This window comes from Aythya fuligula, chromosome 1, assembly GCF_009819795.1.
Source record: "Aythya fuligula isolate bAytFul2 chromosome 1, bAytFul2.pri, whole genome shotgun sequence".
Taxonomy (NCBI): Eukaryota; Metazoa; Chordata; class Aves; order Anseriformes; family Anatidae; genus Aythya; species Aythya fuligula.
The window spans coordinates 177,067,824-177,090,835 of NC_045559.1; the positions used below are offsets into that span (position 1 = coordinate 177,067,824).

Sequence of the window (23,012 nt, forward strand, 5' to 3'; positions counted from 1 at the left end):
CTATTGCAAAATTGCCTCTATTTTGGCGAGCAGGCTCCTGAGCTGAATCTTTTTGGACTGCAGGAAGAGCTCCTCTTTGCTTTTGAGCCCTTTTAGGAGGTGGCTTGGGGTCTTGGGGTCTTTCAGCTGCGAAGAGAGCCCGAGCAAAAAGAAGAGTGTCAATGCTGATACCCCTGAGGGGAGGCTGTGTGGGAGAGCATCGCTTCGAACCCAACCTCATGCTTGCCCTCATCCCGGGAGGGTCAGAGGTGGGAAACTCGAGTGCCAACAAATGCCGAAGGGTTTTTGGTTGTCCCTGTCCCCAGATGCTTGTTTCACGTGAAGTGAAACGCCGTTCAGATAAAATCAGGAGCATTGTGTTTGTATTGACGTTTATATTAAACGTTTTGAGAAGGGAGAGTGTCTCAAAATGAATTTGTGAGACGTGCTGTCCTCACCCGTCAGCGGCAGCATTTCAATCTCGGCTAAATGCTTTCCCGAGGGGGAATTTCATTAAGATTCACACGGGCAGGAAATTTGCTTTTGAGCCAAACGGTGACTTTTTCACCTGAAAATCCGTGCCCGGGCCCCGTGCAGCAGCCCCTGGGCAATGGGGCTCATCTCAGGCGGGCTGCTGCGGGCACGGCGAGTGCTCACCTTGAGCCGGGCCCCCATGTTGAAGCGGATGCAGTGGCTATGGCTCGTGAACCACAGGTGGATCTGGTCCTGGGACACAATTTTAAGGGTGAGGTGGCCGTTCAGTGTCGCGGTGATGGGCTGGAAAGGGGGGCCGTGCACGTGGCGGCTGAGTTCATGCCAGCTCCAGTGCTTCTGGCTCCCCCCTGCCTGGTCAAAGCAGATCCCGGTGTGAGGGGTCAGGATGATCCTGGGGACAAACACGGGGTGAATCCAGAGCCAACAGCTTACCCCTAAATGCCACCTCCGAAAGCCCAGCGTTAACTCGTGCTGCTGCTTGGAAGAAACAGCGGGAATAAAAAACAAAAAAAAGCTTTTTATAGATGCATGGGTAGTCACTAACTCCATGTTGCCCTTAATTTATGGCTGCTGGGAGAGCTGTCATTGAGCCTGGGGCTTGTGCTGATGGGAAGCGGTCCAAAAAGTGTGGTCCAGCGGGGTCGGGAGTGCCCTGGGGTGGAGGACAGGACTAGGCTGAGGGGTGGGTGATGCTGCAGTGCTGCTGGGGATTGCAGTGGTGTCAAGCTGTGAAAACCCGGCTGTGATATGATGGATGAGAGAGCAACGTGGCTGCAGGCAGGACCTGCAGTGGTCTTTACCCCTGTGCTGTAATGGGACCGAGACCCCTCTGAGGACGGTTGGCCCTCTGGGCCTGCACCTACCAGCTCTGTCCGTCAGGGTGGAAGCAGACCCCGTGGCCGCGGCTCCCGAAGGCAGCCCTAACGCCCAGGTACCTGCTGTCCTCCAGGACGAGGTAGGTGAACCGGGCCTCCTCGGTGAAGGTGATCAGCACGGCCACGTTGCCCGACGGGTAGCTGGGAAGCGGTTAAGGAAAGACAAGCCAGCCCCAAATTCAGAGGCAGGTTACCCCTGGGGAGGAGGAGAGCCACGGTGGTCCACCCCGAGGTACGGCTTTCCCCCGTACACGAGCTACGTTGGTTCTGGATGCTAAACCTGGCCGCTTCCATCTGGGAACAGGAGAAAAAAGGTCTGTCCATTGGAATAGCATCTCCTCACGGGGCCGGGGGATTGGCAGAGCTGCAGGAGCAAAACCAGGGTGGTGAGAGGCAGGCGGGGTGCAGGGGAGCATCGTGGGGACACCTGCCTGGATGCTTGGGGTGCGGGTGCCCCACACCATGCCTTCCTCTCCCCATGCCTGTACCAACCCCAAAACATCACGTCCCACACTCTCCACCTGGCCTTGATATTTCCATTTGCTTCCTTTTTAATTAAAGCCCTTTAAATAACCAAGGGAAGCTCATCCTTCAATCCTGTGTTTTCACGTTTCACATGCAAAGCTCAGCTCCTTTTATTTTATGTTATTAGCTGCTCCCCGATGATATAATTTGCCAGGAGCCCTCTTTCCATCAGACACACGAGTAATTTATCCCGCAACGTCCTGACAAGTGAAACAGAAACATTTCTTTGCTGAGGGCTTAGCTCCAAGCACTGCAAAGGAGCTGTGGTGCTTTCTAATAGGAGTAAGAAGCATTACTGCTTGCTTCTCCTGGAAAATAAAAAAAGGAGAGCAGCTTGTTTTGCTTGAGCTTCTCCCCTTTAACATCATCATTAAGAGCAGCAGCTGATTATCAGGTGCAGAAAGGGGCCTTGCTCAGATTTTGCCTCTCAGGGGGAATTGAGGGACTCATCCATGGCAGCTCCCGGGGACCTGAGCAGTGACTGATTTCAGCCCGAGCTGCGGCATTCGTTAACAACCCAAAGGTGCACATTTTGGCTCTGCAAACTGGCTAAAGATCACCCCTTGGTTGTAAGGGATGGAGGGGAAGAGAAAAGCTACAAACTGACAATCTTGCGCCTGCTTTCATTTTTCAGGCTTTTTATGAGGCTAAAAAAGACAGGCAGTCCCAGGCAGGAGGATTTGCTGCCCCTATATTTCAGGAGGGGAGAGCAGTATAATGCGCTTCTATGTCGAAAATAAAAAAGCCAACAACATCGCTGATTGTGTGATAAATCACGGGCAGTTTTCTTGTATGCCTGTGGAAAATGCAGAAATGTTTTCTGGTTTGGGGAGGGAGAGGAGAGGCAGAGGAAAGGGAGAAGAGAAGGGCCGTGCTGAGGTGATGGGGGGCCCAGCAGCCACTCTCTGGCTGTTAAGTTGTTGGATTTGGCCTGGGACCAGCAGCTTTCCAAGGGGTTCCTAGCTCAAGAGCCCAGATCCATCCCCACCAGGAGGTTTGGATAGGGCAGCCTGGCTCAGAGAGTGAGAAGGATGAATGGCATGGAAGCGAGTAGAGCAGGGCTGAGGTTTCACTTGGGGTGGAGATGGCTGACTGGTGGCATTCAGCCTTCAAGCTGCACAGGATGGTCCCAAAGTAAAACATTTACACACGGACGTCATCCTTGTAAACCTCCAGGGATGCCAGGCTCAACTTTCCAGGTATGTCCCATTGCCATGGTGCACTCACTGGTCAAGGTTTCAACATTTTGCTGAAGCAGCATCTTCCCCACATCTCATAAGTGGTATCTAAATGTGCTGTAAGTGGTGTCTAAATGCGCTTTACTGGAAAAGACATGCCTCTTATGGGATATGAGCACACTCAACACCGTACAGCTCTCTGTAATCCCTGCCTGAAAAGCACCGAGAAGAGCTCCAAGAGGCTACCCCCACCTTCAGGTGCTCTGCAACACAGTCACTGTCCATCTCAAACAGGTCTTCCGGAGGGGCTGATGTTGGGCAGTGCTTTTCGGAAGTCTTTGGTCTGACAGTGTATTCACTTGGTCTTGAGAGTCTGAAAGAGATCCTGGTCCCTGAAAAAAAAATAATTGGAAGGTTGGTGTTGAGGAAAATGGCATAGGTCTGTTTCTTCAAGCTTTGTGTATTGGATTATTCGGAAAGGAGAGGGAATTGAGGGAAAGGTTGGGGAATTTTTGCTTTGTTTGAGAAGAAACAAGTGGGAAGGGAAAATCTAGCCTAAATAGTGTGGGGTAGGGACTGTGACACTGTAGGATGGTTTTCCTAAGAGATGTGAGGAATCTCCTTGCTAGAAACATCTAACTGAGAATTACTTATAGTGAAGGCTGGACTGGATATGAGTTAGCAAGGTTCTTCTGCACCCTCCCCTGCTCCTCTCATATAGCTGGCAGGCCTCACAGGCAGGGAATTATGTGGACCTGTGTTTTGAGTAACTATAAAGGTCCTTGATCTCTCCTCATGAGGATTACAACACCTTTTACTACATTAAGGGCTGCAATCCCTGCTTCTTCTCTGGGTGCCCTGAAGCTGTGCTTCTGGCTCCAAATCCAGCCCAGTGATCACAGCAGCTCGCTAGCAAAGGTACTCACAGGAAACAAATCTCAGGTACTGCTGAAGTAGTTCCCTGTAGCTCTCAAAGCCTCCCTCATCCAACCTAAGATTAAAAGCAAACAAACAAAAATAACAACGGGGGTTGAAAATAAGATCAAATTGTTGGCTGATGTTACTACCCACAAAATCTAAGGGGAAAAAAAAAAGGTATCTTGTGATGTTATTTCAGGAGAAATGCCCATTTCCCTGTCTGTTGTGCAGGGAAGCTGCAGGTGATGGGTGAGGGCTTGCAGAGGTGAGTCCCAGCCCTGAGGACCTCCTGCTCACACAGCTCATCACACACGTAGCTGGCCCCCAAGCCTGGCTTCACCTACGTGTCATGCCCCTGACTGAATTACTCTTGTAATTTAAGGGGAAATTCAGCTGGTAGGACCAAGTGCTGCGTGCCACATACACTGCTGCACCCTACAGGCCCCACAGACAGCCCAAAAGGCTCAAATCCCACCCAGAGATGCCCTGTGTGGCATTCAGACCTTGTGTTGTCCTTCTGAACCTGAGGGGAATTTCAGTATGTGCTGCTGATCCCATGAAGATCTCCTGACACTTACAAGTCAGACCCCAGAGGACCAAAACAGTGGGAGAAAAGGGAAAACAGCAGCAAAGGGCAGATAACTCAACAGATGTGGCCTGGTCCATGCCCTCCATGGTGAGGTGCATGTGCCCCAGCCGGTCTCTCCGATTCCCTTACTGTTGCAGCAGCTTCTCCTTGATGCTACTCCGCAGCTCATCCTGCGAAGGGTTGGCCTGGGGAGCAGCCTCCATCTCTTCCTCTGCCTCGTCTTCGCTTACCAGGTCCTGGATGACAGTGTCAAACACCTTCCTGTAGCTCCGGCAGCAAAAGAGCTGTGGGGTGCAGCACCCGTCAGGAGCCGTGGGGCTGGCAACAAGCTCCTGGGAGGACCAGGAGCCCCCTCACCCTTCAGCTCCCTCCACCCACCGGCTTCATCCCTTCCTCTCTGCCTCTGCCACGAGGTGGTTGCTCTCCCTTTTGCCATGAAAAAAAAATAAATGTTTATATGGCAGACGCCCTCACACCGTAGTGGTAGACTCACTTTTTCCTGAGGTTGTTCCTTCAGGTCAGCCACTGTTGGGATTGGCTTCTCAGGGGTGCTGCAGAAGGTACACCTTGCAGGAGGCTCTTCAGTTACAGCAGTTTCCTCAGAGGACAAAGGAAATTCAGCATCAGGGTCATTTTTTATTTTTATTTTTTTAAAATGAATTGGGATTAAATCTAGACTGCTCCATAAAAGCAACCAAACCCACTGCATTCAGCGTAACACCAAACCTCTTATTTTTTGTGCATATATATATATATATAAAATATATATAAATAGGAAACTCAGGCTATATTTATTTATGTATGCTCCCAAATAAGTGCAGTTGTTACGTGCACTCTTCCCTTCCTAAGAGCTCAATGGAAAAATATTAATTGATTTTCATGTGAAAATGGGAACAACTTAATTTGCCTCTCTTTTAAGATCCTGTGAAGCACCGAGAAAGTAAAAAAAAAAAAAAAGAAAAAAAAAAAGAGCAAAATAAAGCTCAAATGAGTTTTAAAAAGCAACTCCTGTTTCTTCTTTAAAAAACATAACCCGGAGAGAATACACTAAAAAAATACAAGACGTGCTCTGTTTTTTAGGCAAACTTCAAGGGAAATGAGGATGTTTGCATTTTGGAAAGAAAAAAAAAACTGTTTGCAAATCATTCGTGATGGAAATATTTGTGATCAGCTCTTCTCCTGCCTCATAATTGCTCAAAAGTGGCTTAAGGTCTAGCTGCAGAGCACACCAAGCTTGCCTGGTTCTCCAGCAGCTGGTTGGCATTGGGTACCCTGCATGAGAATTCGAGCCCCCAGATTTAACCTTGAACAAACAAGGGATGAAGCTCCTTGCTATTTCTCTGAAGACACAGGGTCTTAGCACAGCCCGAGAGATATTTTGTTCCCCAGCCACTGCTGCCTGTTCTTTTCTTGCTTTGTCAACCTTTAGGATGGTCAAGTCTCTTAAAGGTGGGAGCTGCTGCACTTTTGAGCAATTTTTACTTTCAGAGAAGATATCAGAGAAGAAACATTATCTTTCCTTCTCCCTTGAAAACCACTTGCAGCTCGAGGAGTGTCCTTTCTGAAAGGCATCTCCCCAGAGTGGGCCAATCCTGCACCTCCTGGCTCTAGATACAGCCACGAGAACTCACCAGGGCTGGCAGGAGAGGGAAACGAGCCCCTCCGAAATCCCTGATGGCCAGATGGAGCTACACTCAGTGTGACCCTGTGTCTCAGATGTGCACTGCCAGATAACAAAAAAAAAGCAAAAAACCAAACAAGCCACACCAAAAAAGTGCTTGTCACAGTAATTCCTGGTCCTCGTGCTAACCTCACCTCATCTGTGTGGAGGAGAGCTGCTGTCCCGTCATCCTCATGCTCTTCTCCACCAGACAGTGGCTCCTCCTCTGACTCTGCCCTTGGACTTCCCTGGGCAAGCTCGAGAGGCTCACACACTGCTTTTTGCAGGGAAGAGCTGCTGGTTAGCTGTTATTCATCAGCACCCACGGCTCCAAGATTTGTGTGCTGCACTTTTCTCAGATAAAGGCTTTTGCCATCCTGTGCTTCCCTTCTGTCTCCTCTCTTGGGGCCTCAGGGCATTTTTGAGCTTATTTGTGCCAGGGCCCAGGAAAAAGGGCCACCATCGGGTCTCCTGCTGGTCCCGCACAGTCTGGAGGAGGGGGAAGATGCATAACCCAGCAAGTAGCATCACCCCCCCATCTCTTTGTGCAGCAGGGAGAGGGAGATGTGCACATCAGGCACATCGCCCTCCGTTCCCAGAAGCAACAACTAACCCCCAGTGACATCCAAAAAGTTTGGGAGGCTGCGTTTCTACCCTCTCCTTGGGACCTGGCACTTCAAAATTCAGAGAGGAAGCTGCTCTCTTAGCCTAAACGCCGTCCCATGTGTTTTCAAAGTATTCAGAAGTAATCTCAAAATAGAGGTGGGCAGAGAGAGGAGAATTTTGCTGATGATATTCAGGGTGGCTGAGGCAACGAGCTGACTGTGAAGAGTCACAGAAAGACCCCCCTGGCACTGAATAGAAGGGTAATAAAATCACAGGTAAAATCTGATGTAGATAAATGTAAAGTGATGCGCATGGGAAAAGACAATCCTAGCTTTACACACAAAATAATGGGCTCTGAGGTGGCTATTTCCACCTGGGAATGGAGTTTTCGGGTTATAATAGATAGCTCTATGCAAATGTCAGCTCAATGCTCTGCAGCAATCAAAAAAAGCAAACAGAAAGCTAGGAATTATTATGGGTAGGGAGCAAAACAGAGGAAATCATTATGCTGCCGTATAAATCCATGGGCTCCCATCTCTTGAATGCTATTGTGCAGTCCTGATTCACCAATCTCAAATATGATACAGAAGAAATAGAAAAGCTACAGAGAAAGGCAATTGAGGATGATCAAAGGCATAAAAGGGCCTCCATTCAGGGAACGACTGAATAGATTAGGACTTTTTTATCTTGGAAGAAAAACGACTGAAGAAGAAATACGACCGAGTTTTGTGATGGGAAGAGTGGCGTGACTGGGGAACAGCTGTTCACATCGTTCAGTGCTCTTCAAAAGAAAAGGACAATCACCAGCGAAAAACATCAAGTGGCAAGCTCAAAATAAACAGAAGAGATTCTTTTTAGCTGCCATCCTCCCTGCCATGGGGTACGGTGGCTATTTAAAGTCTACATTGGTTCAATAGGGTGGCAGCTGATCGATGGGAGAAGGATCCATCAAGGGCTATTAAACGCAGAGATGGTGTCTGCAGCGCAAGGAGCTCCTGAGCCTCAGATCACCAGGGGATGAGAGGGTATTCTGGGAAGCATGCAAACAAATGCTGGCTCTATTTTTGTATTTCTTCCTGAGCATCTGCTGGCTCCTCTCCAGGGCAGCATGCTGGGCCAGGCGCACTTCTGGGCTCCTTGCAGTCATTCTTACGTTCATGCTGGACCTCAGGCAAAGCAGCTTACATATAGCCCGAGGTGTCTTTGCTGCCTGATGTAGGAAAAGGGACCTCTGCAGACACCAGACTCGCACCATCTCCTCCCATGGCCAGCTCTGGGACCTGGGAAAGCCTGTCCAGCCCTCCAGACCTGCAGGGACATCAAGTGGCTGTGTCTCAGAACAAGATGTTTGCTCTCCTTCCTCTGTCCTGGCCCAGGTTGTTGTTTTTTCTATAGTTCCAGGGTAGCACCCAAAGAAAACACCTCCTCTTCTGCTTGTTATGCATGGTTACAAATGATGGGATAGCAAAAAAAAGCAAATACATATTGGATTGAATGTTTAGATTTCATTCACTCAGGCTTTCCCCTAGTAAATTAAAAAAAAATAAAAAATAAAAGCACTGGGAGACTTCAGTTGCACAATATATAAGAGCTTCTTCTGGCTGAAAACTCAGGCTGTTAATGACAGGGCCTCATATACATTCCCGTCCCTGTGCACCTTTCCAAGGTTGCCTTAAAACTCCTGCCTTGGCTCTTTACCAGCTGATGGATACGAGCCAGGAGCCTAACTTTGCCCCTCGTCTCCAGCCAGACGTGAGGATGAGGGATAGTGGCTATTACAAGGTAATCACGCCCCGGGGGAAATTACTGAGCTCAAGTATCTCTGCTCCCCAGACCATGGTAATCTCCTCGCACTCAGCTAGCCCTTGGCAAAGCTAGTCATGGCAGGCTGGCTTCTCACTCCCAGCATTTACCGGCCTGCCCCATTTCTGGAGGCGGCCGCATCTCCCAAGCAGCCTCGTGTTGACATTGCGCGCTCCCTAATGTGGAGGTGAGGTTTATTTTCTGAAAACCTACCATTTTTTTACCTATAAAACCTTATCTAAAGCAACTGTAAGGCTGAATTCTGTTCGTATTGACACCTGGGCTATTTTGCAGCAGCTCCGAAAGGAGTAATGATGATATACATTGAAACAGGAGGGCAATTAGACACCTGTCTGTTCGATTGATCTTCAGGAGAGGGAGCACAAAAAGCTCTATTACACAGCCCGAAGAAAATAATCTGATAGTGATTGTTATGGGGGGGAAAAAAATAAAAATCTTGCCCCTAGATTTCCATTAGGAAGGAGTTCCTGCTGTGTTTGGCTCTGTATGGAGATGGAGGAAAGCTGAGGCCTGAAATGAGTGCAAACTGCAAGTGGGCAAGAGTAGAAAACCTCCTCCTCCTCCCCTTCCCCTTCCCCTTCCCCTTCCCCTTCCCCTTCCCCTTCCCCTTCCCCTTCCCCTTCCCCTTCCCCTTCCCCTTCCCCTTCCCCTTCCCCTTCCCCTTCCCCTTCCCCTTCCCCTTCCCCTTCCCCTTCCCCTTCCCTTTCCCCTTCCCTTTCCCCTTCCCTTTTCCTTTCTGACTCTCCCTTTCACCCCCGCCTCCTCCTCAGTGTGCTGGCCCCATCCCACTGGTGCTAGAGAGATCGTTTAGCCGTGGAAAGGCTAAACCATAAATAATATTTGTCTATTTATTTATTTATGTGCGTTATGTATTATGTGATGTATTTTCATATTATAAATATTTTTTCTTTATTCATTGTTATTAAAATATAATGAATAAATAAAAGCCGGGCACCCCACAGCCATACACCTTGTGCCTAGGCTGCCCGTGCTGGCTCAGGTTCCTAACTCCCTTGATTGCCTTATTTTCATGTGGTTGTGCTGAATAATACATATTTCTCGGGAAGGAAAAGCAAGCATTTCTGTGCAGGGGGAAACTTGGCAGCTCTGAATACTGAGCAGCAGTTTCCTCAAAGCAGTAGGATTCAACCTGGTAATCAACACTATTAGCATTAAAAGGAACTGTCTAAATGTCAAGCCCGTTCAATACATAAGAGCTAACACACTTAGAAATAGCTTAGAATGGGGAATTAAAAGTTTTGCTGCTAATTATGTTTCTTATTTTGGATTTTCTGTCAATTCCAGCTCTTCCATTCAAATGAGACAATCATTTGCTGCCAAGACGAAGGAAATGAGATGGTCTGAAAGTGGAGTGCGGGCAAAGCTGTTCATCCATAGCAGAGCTAAAGGGGAACACAGTTCCTCTCATGAGCCCCTGGAAGCACCGTAAGGGTAGGATCTGCAGACCCTTCGGTCAGAAGCATCCTTTTCTGGGGCACCGATCACCAGAAACACTCCTGAGGAGCACATCCCCCATGGCCAACCTCACTGCTGTCTGCCCATAGCAGCTTCTGACCCAGCGTCATCTCAGCAGGATGGGGAAAACTATCTGGAGCCAGCCTGGATGGTCTTATCTTTGATGTCCAGGTGTAGCACAAGCAGTCAGATGCCCCAACATCTCAATACCATCCAGCCCACCAGCTGTAGCAGCTCCTCCAGTACCTCTTGGTCCCATCAGAGTTGGGAGATGCCAAGAGATGCTGCAGGGTTTTGGAGGAAATCATCTTTTCTGTGACTGCAAAGCCGCAGATCCGTGAGCCCCAGGAACCCACGCGTGATTCGGGCTTGTAAAAAAATGAAGGTATAGGATGATGTTTTACAGCCACGGCCTCCACGTTGTAACTGCAGGATTCAGTCCTTGGCTCTGAGCCACAGAAACCAGTGCTGGGGGAACATCATTTGGGTTAGGGGGGAAAAAAAGAAGGGTGATGGGCTGGGGATAGCTGGATCCTGCAGGGCTGAATCTGGCCATAAGAGGGGAAGGGGAGGAGGGAGAGCTCCTCAGCAGAAGCAGGGAGTGCAGCTTGCTGGAGGCAGGTTTTCCAGCAGGCTTAGGAACCAGCGGTGGCTTTAACAATTGACCCAGCTCCTCCAGACCCAGCCACCTGCAGCGCTGCGCGGGTGGAAGCGGCTCGCCCACGTCTGGTGCTTTGATGCAGTAATGACACGTAACTGATACTGATGGCAGGGGCTAATCTGCTCTGCCCTGTAATGTCCCCAGTCAATCATGCAATATCCCGTTATTGGAAAAACTCATTTTTGCCCCTCCGATGGTAATCAGCGTATGCCCTGAAGCACGAGGCTTGATAGCCCGCGTAATTTGCAACCCAGCTCAGTGTAACTGCGGATGTTAATCCTATTTATATGAACGGCTGACAAGCCACCGTAGGGATGGGGGGATGAGCTGCGGGGTGGGGGGAATCTTCCAGGCATCCTCCTGCAGATTTCAAGCTGCTGCACCCCACTGATAGGAGATGGAGAGGCTTGGGGTGGGCAAAGGGGAGGAGGGAGGCCAGGCAGCAGCTCTGCGGTGGTGCCTTGTGGTTTGCTTGGCACCCAGCGCTGGAGCAGACCTCATGCTGAGTGCAGAAACGTGTGCCAGAGCCAGTGGGACTGTTGTGAAAATGAAAACATCCAAATAAATGCATTAAAAAAAGGAAAACAGACCAGCAAGATACTCCTCTTTCTGCCCTTTCCCCTTTTCTCCCCTGTGCAAGTGCTTTTTATCCTGAGCAGAAAGGAAGTGCTTTGCTGTCCCAGCTCTTTCTTTCGCAGCCTCTGAGGACTGCAGATACCCAGACAGAAGAAGAAGAGAGGAGTTATGTTTTCTGCTACATTTTGCCACCGAACTTTCAATGAACAACAAGCAAAATCATCTTGCTGAGCCTATCCCCCCCGGCTCTCTGGCATCAGGCTCTCTGCTTTTCAGCTTCCACTTGGCTTTCCAGATCAATTTCTTCTCTCCTTGGTTTTGCTTCCTTAGTTTATATCCACCTCCTCCTTCAGTGTCTCTCCTTCTTCTTTTCCACCTTCCTTCCCCACTTATCTCCTAACCCCGTTCTTGTTTTCCTCTGCTCCCGGAGTCCTTCCTCCTGAGTTTTGCATTCATTCCTCCACAGCTATTGATATTGTTTTACTTCTCTGATCCTATATTTCTTGTTCTCTTTCTCAGATTCCCCTTTTCCTTTTTTCATCCCATTTCCCATCTGTTTTCTTCCTCAAAAACATTTTCTTCCCTTTTGTGGTCTCTGACACCCCTTGCCCCACTCAGCTGAGGTGGGTCAGAACTGGAACCCATTGAAATTGGGAAGACCATGTGAGGAAGAGGGCCGAGACCCCCCAGTCTAAGGCTGGTGCTGCCAGGCATTTGCTTGACCCTTTCCTAGAGACTACCTCCAGTATTCTGACAAAAATGCTCCAATTTGCATTTCCCTCCTCATTTTTATTACGGCTGCACCCAGCATCGCTAGTCCTCTGTTCCCACCAACCATTGCTAACCCATGACCCGTGGTGGCAAATGCAGGACTTCAGTGGTTTGGCCTTCCTCAAGAGCAAAACAATTTCTAGTTTAGCGAGGCTTTTCTACGGGCCATCACCAATGGCAGATCTTGAAAGCTCAGATTAATCTCGTGGCTGCTGTTATTAAGCGAAAGGTCTCGCTGTACCTTGCTCACCCATCTCTGCTTGGTTATCTTCCTCTCCTTCCTCAGCTCCTGCCTCTTCCTCGGTTTCAGCTGGCTCCTTGCTGTCTTCTGCCTCGGAGGACACCTCGCTGTCCCTGAGGAGAACCACCACATCTGGAGGGAAGAGCAGAAATTCCCACAAGGTGAGGACACAATGTCGCTGTGACTTCCACGGAGAGCCATGTGGACTACGGATCCCATATCTCCAAATTCTGCTGCGTTTCTGTGCCCATCAGCTGCCCAGATGTCACCGCACTGTGCCCCGAACCATTGCCTGGCCATGAGCACGGTCTGCAGCCTCCTTTGCTGATGACTCTGCTTGGCAGGGAAATGTCAAGGCAAAGAGACCCTTGGAGGCCCTGGGAGGAGGCAACAAAAGGGGGAATGAGATGGGGACACAAGAACTTGTTCACTTATAAAATGTCTGGAAAATGTATTTCCTCGCCAGGGTGTATCAATACCTAAATACATTAAACATCCCACTTGCTGTGGTTCCAGCTGCAGGGCACAAGGACAGAACTGAGGTTGGGCTGGTAATATTTTAATTGCATCCGTTAATATACATGGAAAGGAACAGATGAGCATTTGAGCGTGTTTGCTGCTTTCTTTTGGGCCTGAGAAAGAGCAGTTGCAGCCAAAACCACATTTTCCACCCCAGCTGTATACTACAATTGGTCTAATAAAAACGAATTTCATTTGCCTACAAAAGAAAAATCACTGTTCTGGGCACTTTACAGCAGTAAAGCATGCTGTTTGCTATTCCTGGCCTCCTGTAAAAGGACAGCTCTTGCTGCCTCTATGAGTGGATGCACGAGACACACGTTACAGCCAAGCGAGCACTGCTGTAGGAGCCTTCACGTGGTAGTTTTCTAGGCTTGATCCTCCATGCACTAAAATTGATTTTACGGTCATGGTCCTCCCGGGACACAGGGCCAGCTGCTTCAGGTTTTCGCCAGTTTAAGTAAGATTAGGTCGGGATGCACACGCCAGCAAGTAGCATTTGCTTCCCTCTGTGGTCCTTTAGCATCCGTGTGCAGGCAGAGGTACGGTCTAAAAAGGTGTAAAAGCCAGAACCTGCATCTTCTGTGGACTTGGGGCTGCTCCTGCCGCTGACAGCCCCGGAGCTCTCTCCTCCTATTACTGAAACAGCCTAAACATCATGTTTTAGTTATAAAGTGAGTTTAGTGGGTGGAAGGGTGGGAGGGGAAGGGGGATTAAATTTACTGCTTCTGTGACTACAGATCTGAAATAAATCTCCGATTCAATGATAGATCAATAACACCCAGATTGGGTTTAAATTATTAATAAACTATGAGAAATGAGGATAATTATTCTATGAGTCACAGCTCTCTAATGCACTGCACATTTTTTTTTCCCCGAGACATCTGCATTGAAGCACGACCTGCCTATCTCTTGGCAGCAAGCTGTAGCCAAGAAGCGAGTGCCTTTTGTTTTGCTAGCTAAGCATTAATAAGCCCTCGCGGGCTGAGGCAGATTGGTGACAAAGCAGGGCTTCTCTTATGGATAAGCACGTAGACCAGGAGCCCCTAAAACATTTAGGTGCCTGGTGTGCTCCTGGAAACCAAAGCAACCCCAGCTCTTGAGTGTCCTTCTGAAAGTGGATGGCTGGAGATGGAGGAGTTGCATTAGCCTAAAAGGGGATGCTGCCCTTGAAAAGTGACCTTGGGCTGCTGCAGAAGGTGTGTGCTGGTGGTGACCAGGGTGAGAGCAACCCCTGGCTGCAGGAGGCATGGACCTTTTTGCACGTTGCAAACCCCTGGCTGCAGGAGGATGGCTTTTGCACGTTGCTGGTAGCCCACAAGGGCAGCAACCTTTCAGCTTCACTTCAAGTGAAGTTCAGTTCAACCCCTCTCTTGGGGCAAAGAGAGAGGATTGATTCATCAGCCCGAGGAGTCCTGTGGAGATCAAGAGGCTGAAAACTGGAATATTGCCCCATTCTGGGTCAGGAACATCCCTGTTGACTGAACCAACTCACGTGGACACAGCATGGCTTGGAGCAGCAGAGCACCCCTGGATGTCCTCCCACATCAGCACCCTTCAGCTCCAGCACCACAGCTTCTGGTGGTGACAGAGGACAAACCCAGCATCAGGGCAGTCCCAGACCTAAACACCAGCACCATCTCCTTGAGGAGGATTTCCCCAACTCACCACAAAGCCAGCTTTTCCCTGTGCCTTGGCAGAGTGGGATGGGGATTTAGGGGCTCAGCACGCTCCTGCTGGTGCTCATCAGCCGCGGTGCCACCAGCTGAGGTGCTGAGCGTGGTTTACCGCTGGGTGCTCACTGGTGTCTACGTGAAACCCCTAATAATGTGGAAAGCCAAGCAAAGCTGGATCTAAGGAGAAACGCCGCAGGGCATTTTGAGCCTTAATGACAGGAAGGGAACAGAACTTAGGATATCGGTAATGAGAGGCATTTATCCTTGTCAAAGTGCTCCAACTGCATCAGAATTTCCGCTGAACAAAACTTATTTCTGAATAATATTATTTTTAAAGCGAGCTGATGCCAAAAAGCCGCTTTCCAAAGCAAAGCCACAATTCTGGAGTACTCGGGACGTCGGGGAAGGTCACTTCAAATGAACTCACCGTCCTCCCCGGCAGCCAGGGGCTCATCTGAGTAGCTCCACTCCGTCTGGGTCATCTCGTCCTCCACCTCATGCCTTCTGCTATGGTCACTGCAAAGAGGTGACACCGGGTGGGATGCTTGTGGGCAGTTCATGGCCACAGGGGAAGAGGGATTTGGGCAAACCTTAGGCAAGGTTTCCCAGCAGTGGCTCATGGTGGCATCATTTTGGGCAAGTAACGCCAGTCCTAAAGCCCCTGCTTTGCTCATCTTGCCTTGTACTGTTCTGCAAACAGCATTAGGCTGGCGTGGTCCACCATGCAGCATGTTTTTTGGGCCACCTGGGGCATGGGAAGCAGGACTTCTCCCTTGTCACAGCATGTCCACCACAAATGGTGGTTTTTTTTTTTTTTTAATTTTTTATTTTTTTTCTCAAGTTGTCTGGCATGAAAATGCCAGAAATGTCTGCATGAAACCATTTTGAGGTTATGACACAGAGCTATCAAGGTGTCCGTGCAAAGCAGGAAGAATTTTGTGATTGCCTCTGATCTGCTAATTCAAAGATGCCTGTGGCCTCAGCAAATGGAAAAAAAAAAAAAAGCATGGTAAAAAAAATAAAGGATGCTGAACAACCTGTGATTGGGGCCTGACTCAGACTGAATCAGAGAGGGAGCGAAGAGCTTTTGATAATTTTGTTTACCTGCAGTAGTAACTCAAGGAAGCTGTTACAGACTGCTGCTTTTTTATTAGTGACCTAAAAAAATTAAAGTTTTTTTGGGTATGGCATCTGTGGGTGAAAACCTGAGGGTATTCTGGGGAGCAGCAATGCTCTGGTGCTTCCATCGCTGTCCCTCCCTGAAATGCCCTCATTTCCTCTTTACATGTAAGGGGCAGAGGCCCACAATCTTGGAAACCCAAGGACTAATCCTCCTTCATGTTGCAGTGGGGAATTTATGACCCTGTGATGACAAAACCTAGCTGTGTGCTCATACAGCAATACGACAAGCCTTCCCCTAGACAGCTGCTTATATCCCTTTTCCCATGGTGCCAAGCACACGTGGTAATGTCATTAAGGAAAAAAGCCCAAACATCAGTCAATTAGTAACAGAAGGAACGCTATCAATGGCACCCAGCTCATTGGTGATATTACCAAAAACTCTAGAGATGCTATCAGTGTCCCTTTGAACACAGCAGACATTGACGGGCCCACAGACAACCAGCGGGACAGGCATCGCTTCCAGTTTATTAAGAGGAGAGGCAGAGCAGCGGCTGCAGGGCTGTGGGTGTCTCAGGCATCCTGTAAATCTCCAGCTGTTTGGTGTTCCTGCTGCCAGCCCACGTACGGCATAAATACAGCCTCACCTGGCTGCGCGATACAGAAAAATTGCTACCAATTACTCTCCTTACTTGGACTCCCTTGGCTTAGAGCCAGTGAGACGAGCTGATGGGGAATCTGTCGCCAGTGCTGGAGGGGAGAGAAAATGGTTTATCTTAAAAAGAAATCATCTTTTTGTGTAGAACAGCAGGGATTTTCTTTCCCTTTTTCTTTTCTTTTCTTTTCTTTTCCTTTTTTTTTTTTTTCTTTTTCTTGAGATTTCTTGCCATTTCATTATTTTGTATTTCAGATAAAACCTCCCCCACCTTAACGAGGAACATTTTTCCCCTATTGCTTTTAGAGGTATAATAAATTGCAGGCGAGCCAAGAAAAAAGCTCCCGAAGAATGAGCCTTAAAAAGTGGCTGGCGACTGAGGGCAGGCTTTGCAGAGGAAGAGACAAGAGTTACAAGCTAATTCCCTTCACCTTCCCCTGCAGGTTTCATCTTGCAAACAACTGCATGCAACCTCAGTGCCAAAATCCCAAGGGGCGTTATTTCCAAAAAAATCAGGAAAGCCTGAGGGAGAGATTTGGGGCAGGCATTTGGAGGAGGTGGTGGGAGAGGAGAAGCACCCGTTGGCATATGGAGGCTGGGGAAAGGACATGGACGTGGAGGCATTTGGGGAGGGTGAGAGGTATGGGTGCTGTGCAGTGGGGTGGCAGGAGAGGTGGTGGAGAAGAAAACGTGGAGAAATAAGGGATGTGGGTAAAAGAGAGGCACGGCTGTGACAGGGAGCCAGAAAAAGCATCAAAATGAGGCTGTGCTGCTCGGACTAGATAAGCCATTCTTATGAAATATGAAAAACAATGAAAAGGGATTGAAAAGGGCCAAAAAAGCCCCTGAATTGCTGCACTGTACAAAGTCTTGAAGACATATTAACTGTTCACTCTACGTCCCTATTAAGGCATTCCCAGCTACACTGGATTTTCCTTGGTACGCGTTTCTAAATAGTGGTCCTTTACCAAAACCAGCTGAAAGAAACCTCTTATTTCACCTGAATTTTAAATTCCACTTTTAAAATCTGTGGAAATCCACCAAGAGGTTTCCTGGGAGAGCCCTGCGAGAAGTTTCTGCACCTATCTGCTTCCAGCCCCTCGTGGCTGCTATTTCAGATCCTTTGACGTTTGCAGGAGCAGGTTTATCCGCCAGGATGCTGCTCACGTGCATGCCCACCAAGAACACTTGGTTTCCATGCGGAAAGCTCTTCAAAATAAATAAACCTTACGTGTGCAAGCAGTCAGTTGTTCTCATTCTCGGGGGCAGGAAAATTTGCATTAAAAAAAAAATAATACAGAAGTGAGCAGAAAACATTTCCGTTGGCCAACCCCCAAGGAGGAGCGATGCGTGAATTCTCTAGGAAACTGCTGACCCTTTACGTGAAGGGTTAGCCCGGCTCTTTCATGCCAGCTGTGCATTTCTGGCTGTGCGAGGGGCTGTCCCACAAGTAGGTGGAATGCACAGTCATAGAGTGTTCAAAGAAATACGGAAAAAAGGCCAAACTTTCATCTAAAAACCTTGCTTAGGATGAGGCTAAGCTGCCTGGCTTGGGTCTCGGTTCAGCACCCAGTTCCTGCACACAGCCACAAGACACCTCCTGGCTTGCAAGGAGAGATGGGCTGTGTCATTGCAGTCAAAATAAGGACAAATTCTTCCCATCCTTAAACAATCTTTTTTTTTTTTTTTTTTTTTTTTTTTTCCTTTCCATGGATTAACCACATTTCTGTCTCTCTTATCTGCCTCCAAACACTAGTTAGATTACTTAATGAGCTGTAAAATATTATTAAAGGCATGGCGTATGGAAAAATAAAAACAAACTGTAAACATAGCTTGAGATATCTAGCGAGAGACAGTTGTCTAATATACATTTGCTGGCATATGCATGCAACAGAGCAACTGTGACTGCTCCAGGCAAGCCTAAATCATGGTATTTTGAACACCTTGGGCACTCTGAACACAATGTTTACTAAAATGAATGTGTGGGTTTTCCAGTTGCACCTAGAGCAGTGTTTTCCATTTGTGATGAGCTGTCCAAAGGCTGCTGTTAACAATACTTGTTAATAGCTTACCTTTCTTTGAAATTACTGCAGAAGTCTTCCAGCAAACATTGTTGTTATTTTCTCTCCATTTTTCTGGAAAGGATGAGGAGGCTCCTTCAGGCTCTTCTTTCCAGACAAGATCTGTGCTGGTTTTCCTACTTTTCTCTTTGCTGGAGAGAGCAAGATTACTTTGCTTAATATAATCTTGTATTTTCTTGTTATTGAAGGCCTCTTTAGAAGTTGCATACTCCTTTTCCAGCCTTTTTACATTTTCCACTGTGAGAGCAGAGCTGGAATCTGATGAAACGGTCCCAGGGGGAAATATTTTTGGTGGGGACTGGATACTGCCAGACCGTGACAGCTTGCGTCCATTAGACATATCTGCAATGCATTAAGGAGATGAGACTCTTCAGCAACAGGCAAAGTCAATTCATCATTCTGGTAACAAAGAAAGAAAGAAGAGAGAAATCCCATTAGTCATTTACTCCTGACGGGCGTATTGATTGATGTAGTTAAAATGTTCACACTAAGATAACCTTATTAGATTGAAAATCACTTTCTTTTCAAGAGGATCTACTAGGGCCACAATTCAACAAAGCACTTAAACGAATACCTGGTATTAAGGGCGGGCTGAAGTCCCATTGGTGGAATTTTGTTAAACAGATTCCACATACCACTTAAACACCAAAGCTTAAGACACTTAAAAAAGCCTAAACAGACCACAGATTGTCTGCCTCTGCTCAGAGAGACCCAACGGTGAGCAACCAGACACCTTGTGTCGTAACACTCAATGGCACCCTCGTCCCCACTAAGGCTGCACTAAAGATTGCATCAGTGATTTTGTTATTAACCCAGTTTGCTTTGGCTGTAAAATGCTCTACGGCTGAAACTTACCATAGGCAGGCTGGAACGGAGCACATTTTATACTCATTACCTGTTATCAGACAAATTGTTTTGGATATTTTATGCTACACACTGATGAAGAAAACAAGCAAAAAACAAAGCAAAACAAACACAAACAAAAACATACAATGGAATCTATTGACTCTGTTTATTTGGACCTGCTGGTGGCCATCTGACCATGCCAATTAAATAAAGGCAAACAAGAGCAACTCTCAAAGGACTCACAGTGAATAAACCCAGGGTAAATGCCACATGATTTTTGTTATTGCATTATTCTGTATAGTTGTGTGTGTCTGAGACATAAACTAGTTATAAAAAGCGACTCGCCCTGCTGTTCGCAATATCTGGTTAATTGTGTCTGCATCTTCCCTTCATCCACTCGGCCTGTTTAATGTCAAAAGAGAAAGGAGGGAAAAATAATAAGGTTAGTTTGGCGGCACTAGAGCTTCGCAACCTCCCCTTCCCCTGCCTACTTCTCCCTTTCCATTTCCCACTGGGCATGATGCTCCTCTGCTTGCCATGACTGCCAACTAAGACAGCTCTTTCCAGCTGTTTTACAGATGCAGGAGGCCCACAGCCTTCCTGTGACCTGGGTGTCAGCTTTGGGGCAGCCGTCTGGATCACTTCCAGACTATGCAGCCCTCTACATCCATGTGTGCAGAGTGGTCAGGGGACCCTTCAGTTGGACCAGAATTTTGCCTCTTGGTTGGGCTTCTCTGGTGGGAATCACACCAGGAGGTACATCTCACTATGTGGACACCTGGTGAAGATCACTAAGTCGAGTCCTCTGCATTTGCCTTTCAAAGAGCAGCACCATGGGGAGGGGTGCCTGTCTGGGAAGGTTGTGGAGTCTGAATTATTGGAAATTTCTAGGAAGAGACTAGACAAATGCCAAGGAAAACAGTGCAGCACCATTGACAGTGCAGACATTGATGAGGTGGGGTCACAGTCAGCTCCATTTTTGAGAAGAAATTCTTCACTGTGAGGGTGGTGAGGCACTGGCACAGGTTGCCCAGAGAAGCTGTGGATGCCCCATCCCTGCAGGTGTTCAAGACCAGGCTGGATGGGGCTTTGGGCAACCTGGGCTGGTGGGAGGTGTCCCTTCACTTTATCAGAATTCCTTTTATCAGTTAAACTTATAAATCTTATTAGAGAATGTATCTTTTGTCCAACCAGCTCACTGATTTCTTCTAACTGCATATTGGTTCACATTAAGGTTTTTCTTTAATTCTCCTCTTATCCTTCTCTCAGGATATATTTTATCAGTTATCTAGAACTTTTCTTCTGATCCAGGACATCCAAAAAGCAATACCAATGGTGCAGGGAGACCACCCAGGTTTTTCTTTTAGTACTATTTGATCTGGGCTACCTGTCTACATCTGCTGATTTTAAAGCATCTAGCTTTATTAGTGGCAGACTAATACTTCATCCTTCATTGCTGGGAAAGGAAATATCTCATTATCATACCGTCTAACTACACTGCTTGATTTTCAACTTGTTAGAAAACCAGCTTTTTTGGAAAGGTCTGTTATTTCTGCATTTTATGACCAATACTACCATGTATATATATTATATACCATTATATATTTATATATAAAACTATACATTTCTCTTGTAAGAAAATGTTCATATTCCTTTGCTTTTTAACCATACTTTAAAGCATTTCTGATGTCTGTAACACTACTGATCATTGTACTACTGTCCTTTTCCTTCTTTTGACAAGTTTTCATGGTCAAAAACCCACAGAACAAGTCAGGTTGGAAGGTGCCTCTGGAAATTGGCTGTCCAGATCCCTCCTCAAAGCAAGTCCACTAGATCAGGAGGCTCGGGGTCTTTCTCAGTCAAATCATGAATATCTCCTAAGATGGGGATCCTACAGCCTTTCTGACTCCAGTACCTAACATGTCTCGGTGGCTCTTTGCTGCCCTTTCTCCAGTATGCCCATGTCTCTTGTACTGGGGAGCCCAGAACTGGATAGAGCACTCCAAATATGCTCCACCAGTGCCAAGCAAACAGTGATAATAATGTCCCTCCACCTGGGGTTTGGAAGTCAAGGCACAGAATCACAGCATGTGGCTGAGGCGGCAGAGGAGCTCTGGAGGTCACCTGTCCCAAGCCCTGCTCAAGCAAGTTGCCTCATGTCAGATAAGGGCCAGTTTCAGCCAGCTCCAAAGGGACCTGCCACTGGTCAGAGCCAAGCCAAAATGCAATGTTGTTTGTGCCACAATGAGAGCAGATTTAAGAAAGGGGGAAACAAAAAATCTGCTGCACAACAGCAGCTGGGAGAGAGGAGCAAGACCCAGCCCTGCAGACCCCAAGGCAGTGCAGCAGGAGGGCAGGAGGTGCTCCAGGCAGGCAGCAGCAGTTCCCCTGCGGCCTGTGGGGAGGCCCCTGGTGGAGCAGGCTGTCCCCCTGCAGCCCATGGGTCCCACACGGAGCAGATCTCCACGCTGCAGCCCCCCCATGGGTGAAGGAGCCCCCGGTGGAGCAGGTGGATGTGGCCTGGAGGAGGCTGTGGCCCATGGAGAGCCCCCACAGGAGCAGGCTCCGGGCCGGAGGACATAGAAGAGGGTGAATGGGGGGAAGGTGTTTTTAGTTTGTTTTTCTGTTTCTCACTGCTCTAGCTTGTTAGTAACAGGTAATATATGTTATTAATCTCCCTGTGCTGTGTCTGTTTTGCCACTGGTGACAATTGTTGAGTGATTTCCCTGCGTCCATTCAAATGGACTTTTTCTCCCTGTGTTGCTCAGCACCAAATTAGACAGCTAACCCTTTGATAATCTTGTATCTAAACCTTCAGGCCAGACTGCCTCTGTGCTCATGCTGTACCTACAAGGCTGAGCTTTCACCCTCATTGGGGTGGTCCTGCTGTATAATATGCATTACAGTAGTTTCTAGAAGACCCTCTCCTCGTTTTTGGCTCATCAAAACTGTGTAGCTAACGGATCAGCAGTTTCACCACCACTGGTAGAAATGCAGTACTTGTAATGCTCATATTGAACTTTTCCAGGAAATTGAAGAGGATCAAATGAAGCATTTTATTGAATTCTAAAGAGGGTTGTTTTTTGTGCGTGTGTGCATGCTTGCTTTCATCAAAAGAAATGTTTGAAACAAAAAGCCCATGGCAAATTAGAGGGATGACATGCCACATTTTGAGAGTGCCAAAATTAAAAAATTCTGCTTTGGAACTTTGCCTCCCTCTCTCTATCATGAACCATTCTGGGATTTTGATATTAAGCCATCAGATTTTTCACTTGATCTGATACGTGCTTTCCTTACAAAACCTAGCCCTTTTTTTTGCACAATGCAAATAAACATTTTCCCAGGTCTGACCAAATGCTACCACCACACAAAGAAGAGTGCTCTTGCTTCTGTGAGCTCAGAGTTCATGTATTAAATAGAAAAATCAGTCACATCAGAATGACAGGCTTAAAATCTAATAGATAACGGTAAGCTGCCCATTACAATGCCACAGGAGATCGTCCACTAAGCATTCACAAACACATCTGCAGCAGAGCAACGCATCTCCTCCAAAGCCATATCTGTCCATGACATCAGAGCTCTCCATAAAAAGCAAGTGAATTTAAAGCCACATTTATTGGCTATTTCCTCTCTGAAGCCTCACTTTCTGTATATCTCTTCTGTTCTCATAATAATATGCTGAAATCTAGTCAGAATATTTGAATCTTGGAGAAACAAAACACAGCTGAAGTAGCTGGAAGGC

General features: G+C 47.7%; 1 protein-coding gene across 1 annotated transcript; it reads right to left on the reverse strand.

Moving 5' to 3' along the window:
* ERICH6B (glutamate rich 6B) lies at window positions 1-18,764 on the reverse strand. The gene is made up of 11 exons (XM_032184081.1): window positions 18,401-18,764; window positions 12,375-12,506; window positions 6,375-6,496; window positions 5,053-5,157; window positions 4,689-4,843; window positions 3,979-4,043; window positions 3,305-3,444; window positions 1,625-1,713; window positions 1,338-1,490; window positions 637-865; window positions 1-126 (listed from the first exon to the last, which is right to left on the reverse strand). Exons 1-11 carry the CDS (start codon window positions 18,762-18,764, stop codon window positions 1-3), a joined length of 1,680 nt encoding a protein of 559 aa, XP_032039972.1.
* Window positions 18,765-23,012: the final 4,248 nt, after the last annotated feature.

Coding starts and splice junctions, on each gene's coding strand:
- ERICH6B (XM_032184081.1), bottom strand. CDS start 18,764: ATGTCTAATGGACGCAAGCTGTCACGGTCTGGCAGTATCCAGTCCCCA. Junction 866..1,337: donor CACCCTGACGGACAGAGCTG/GTAGGTGCAGGC, acceptor GTTTGTCCCCAG/GATCATCCTGACCCCTCACA. Junction 127..636: donor ACATGGGGGCCCGGCTCAAG/GTGAGCACTCGC, acceptor CTCTCTTCGCAG/CTGAAAGACCCCAAGACCCC.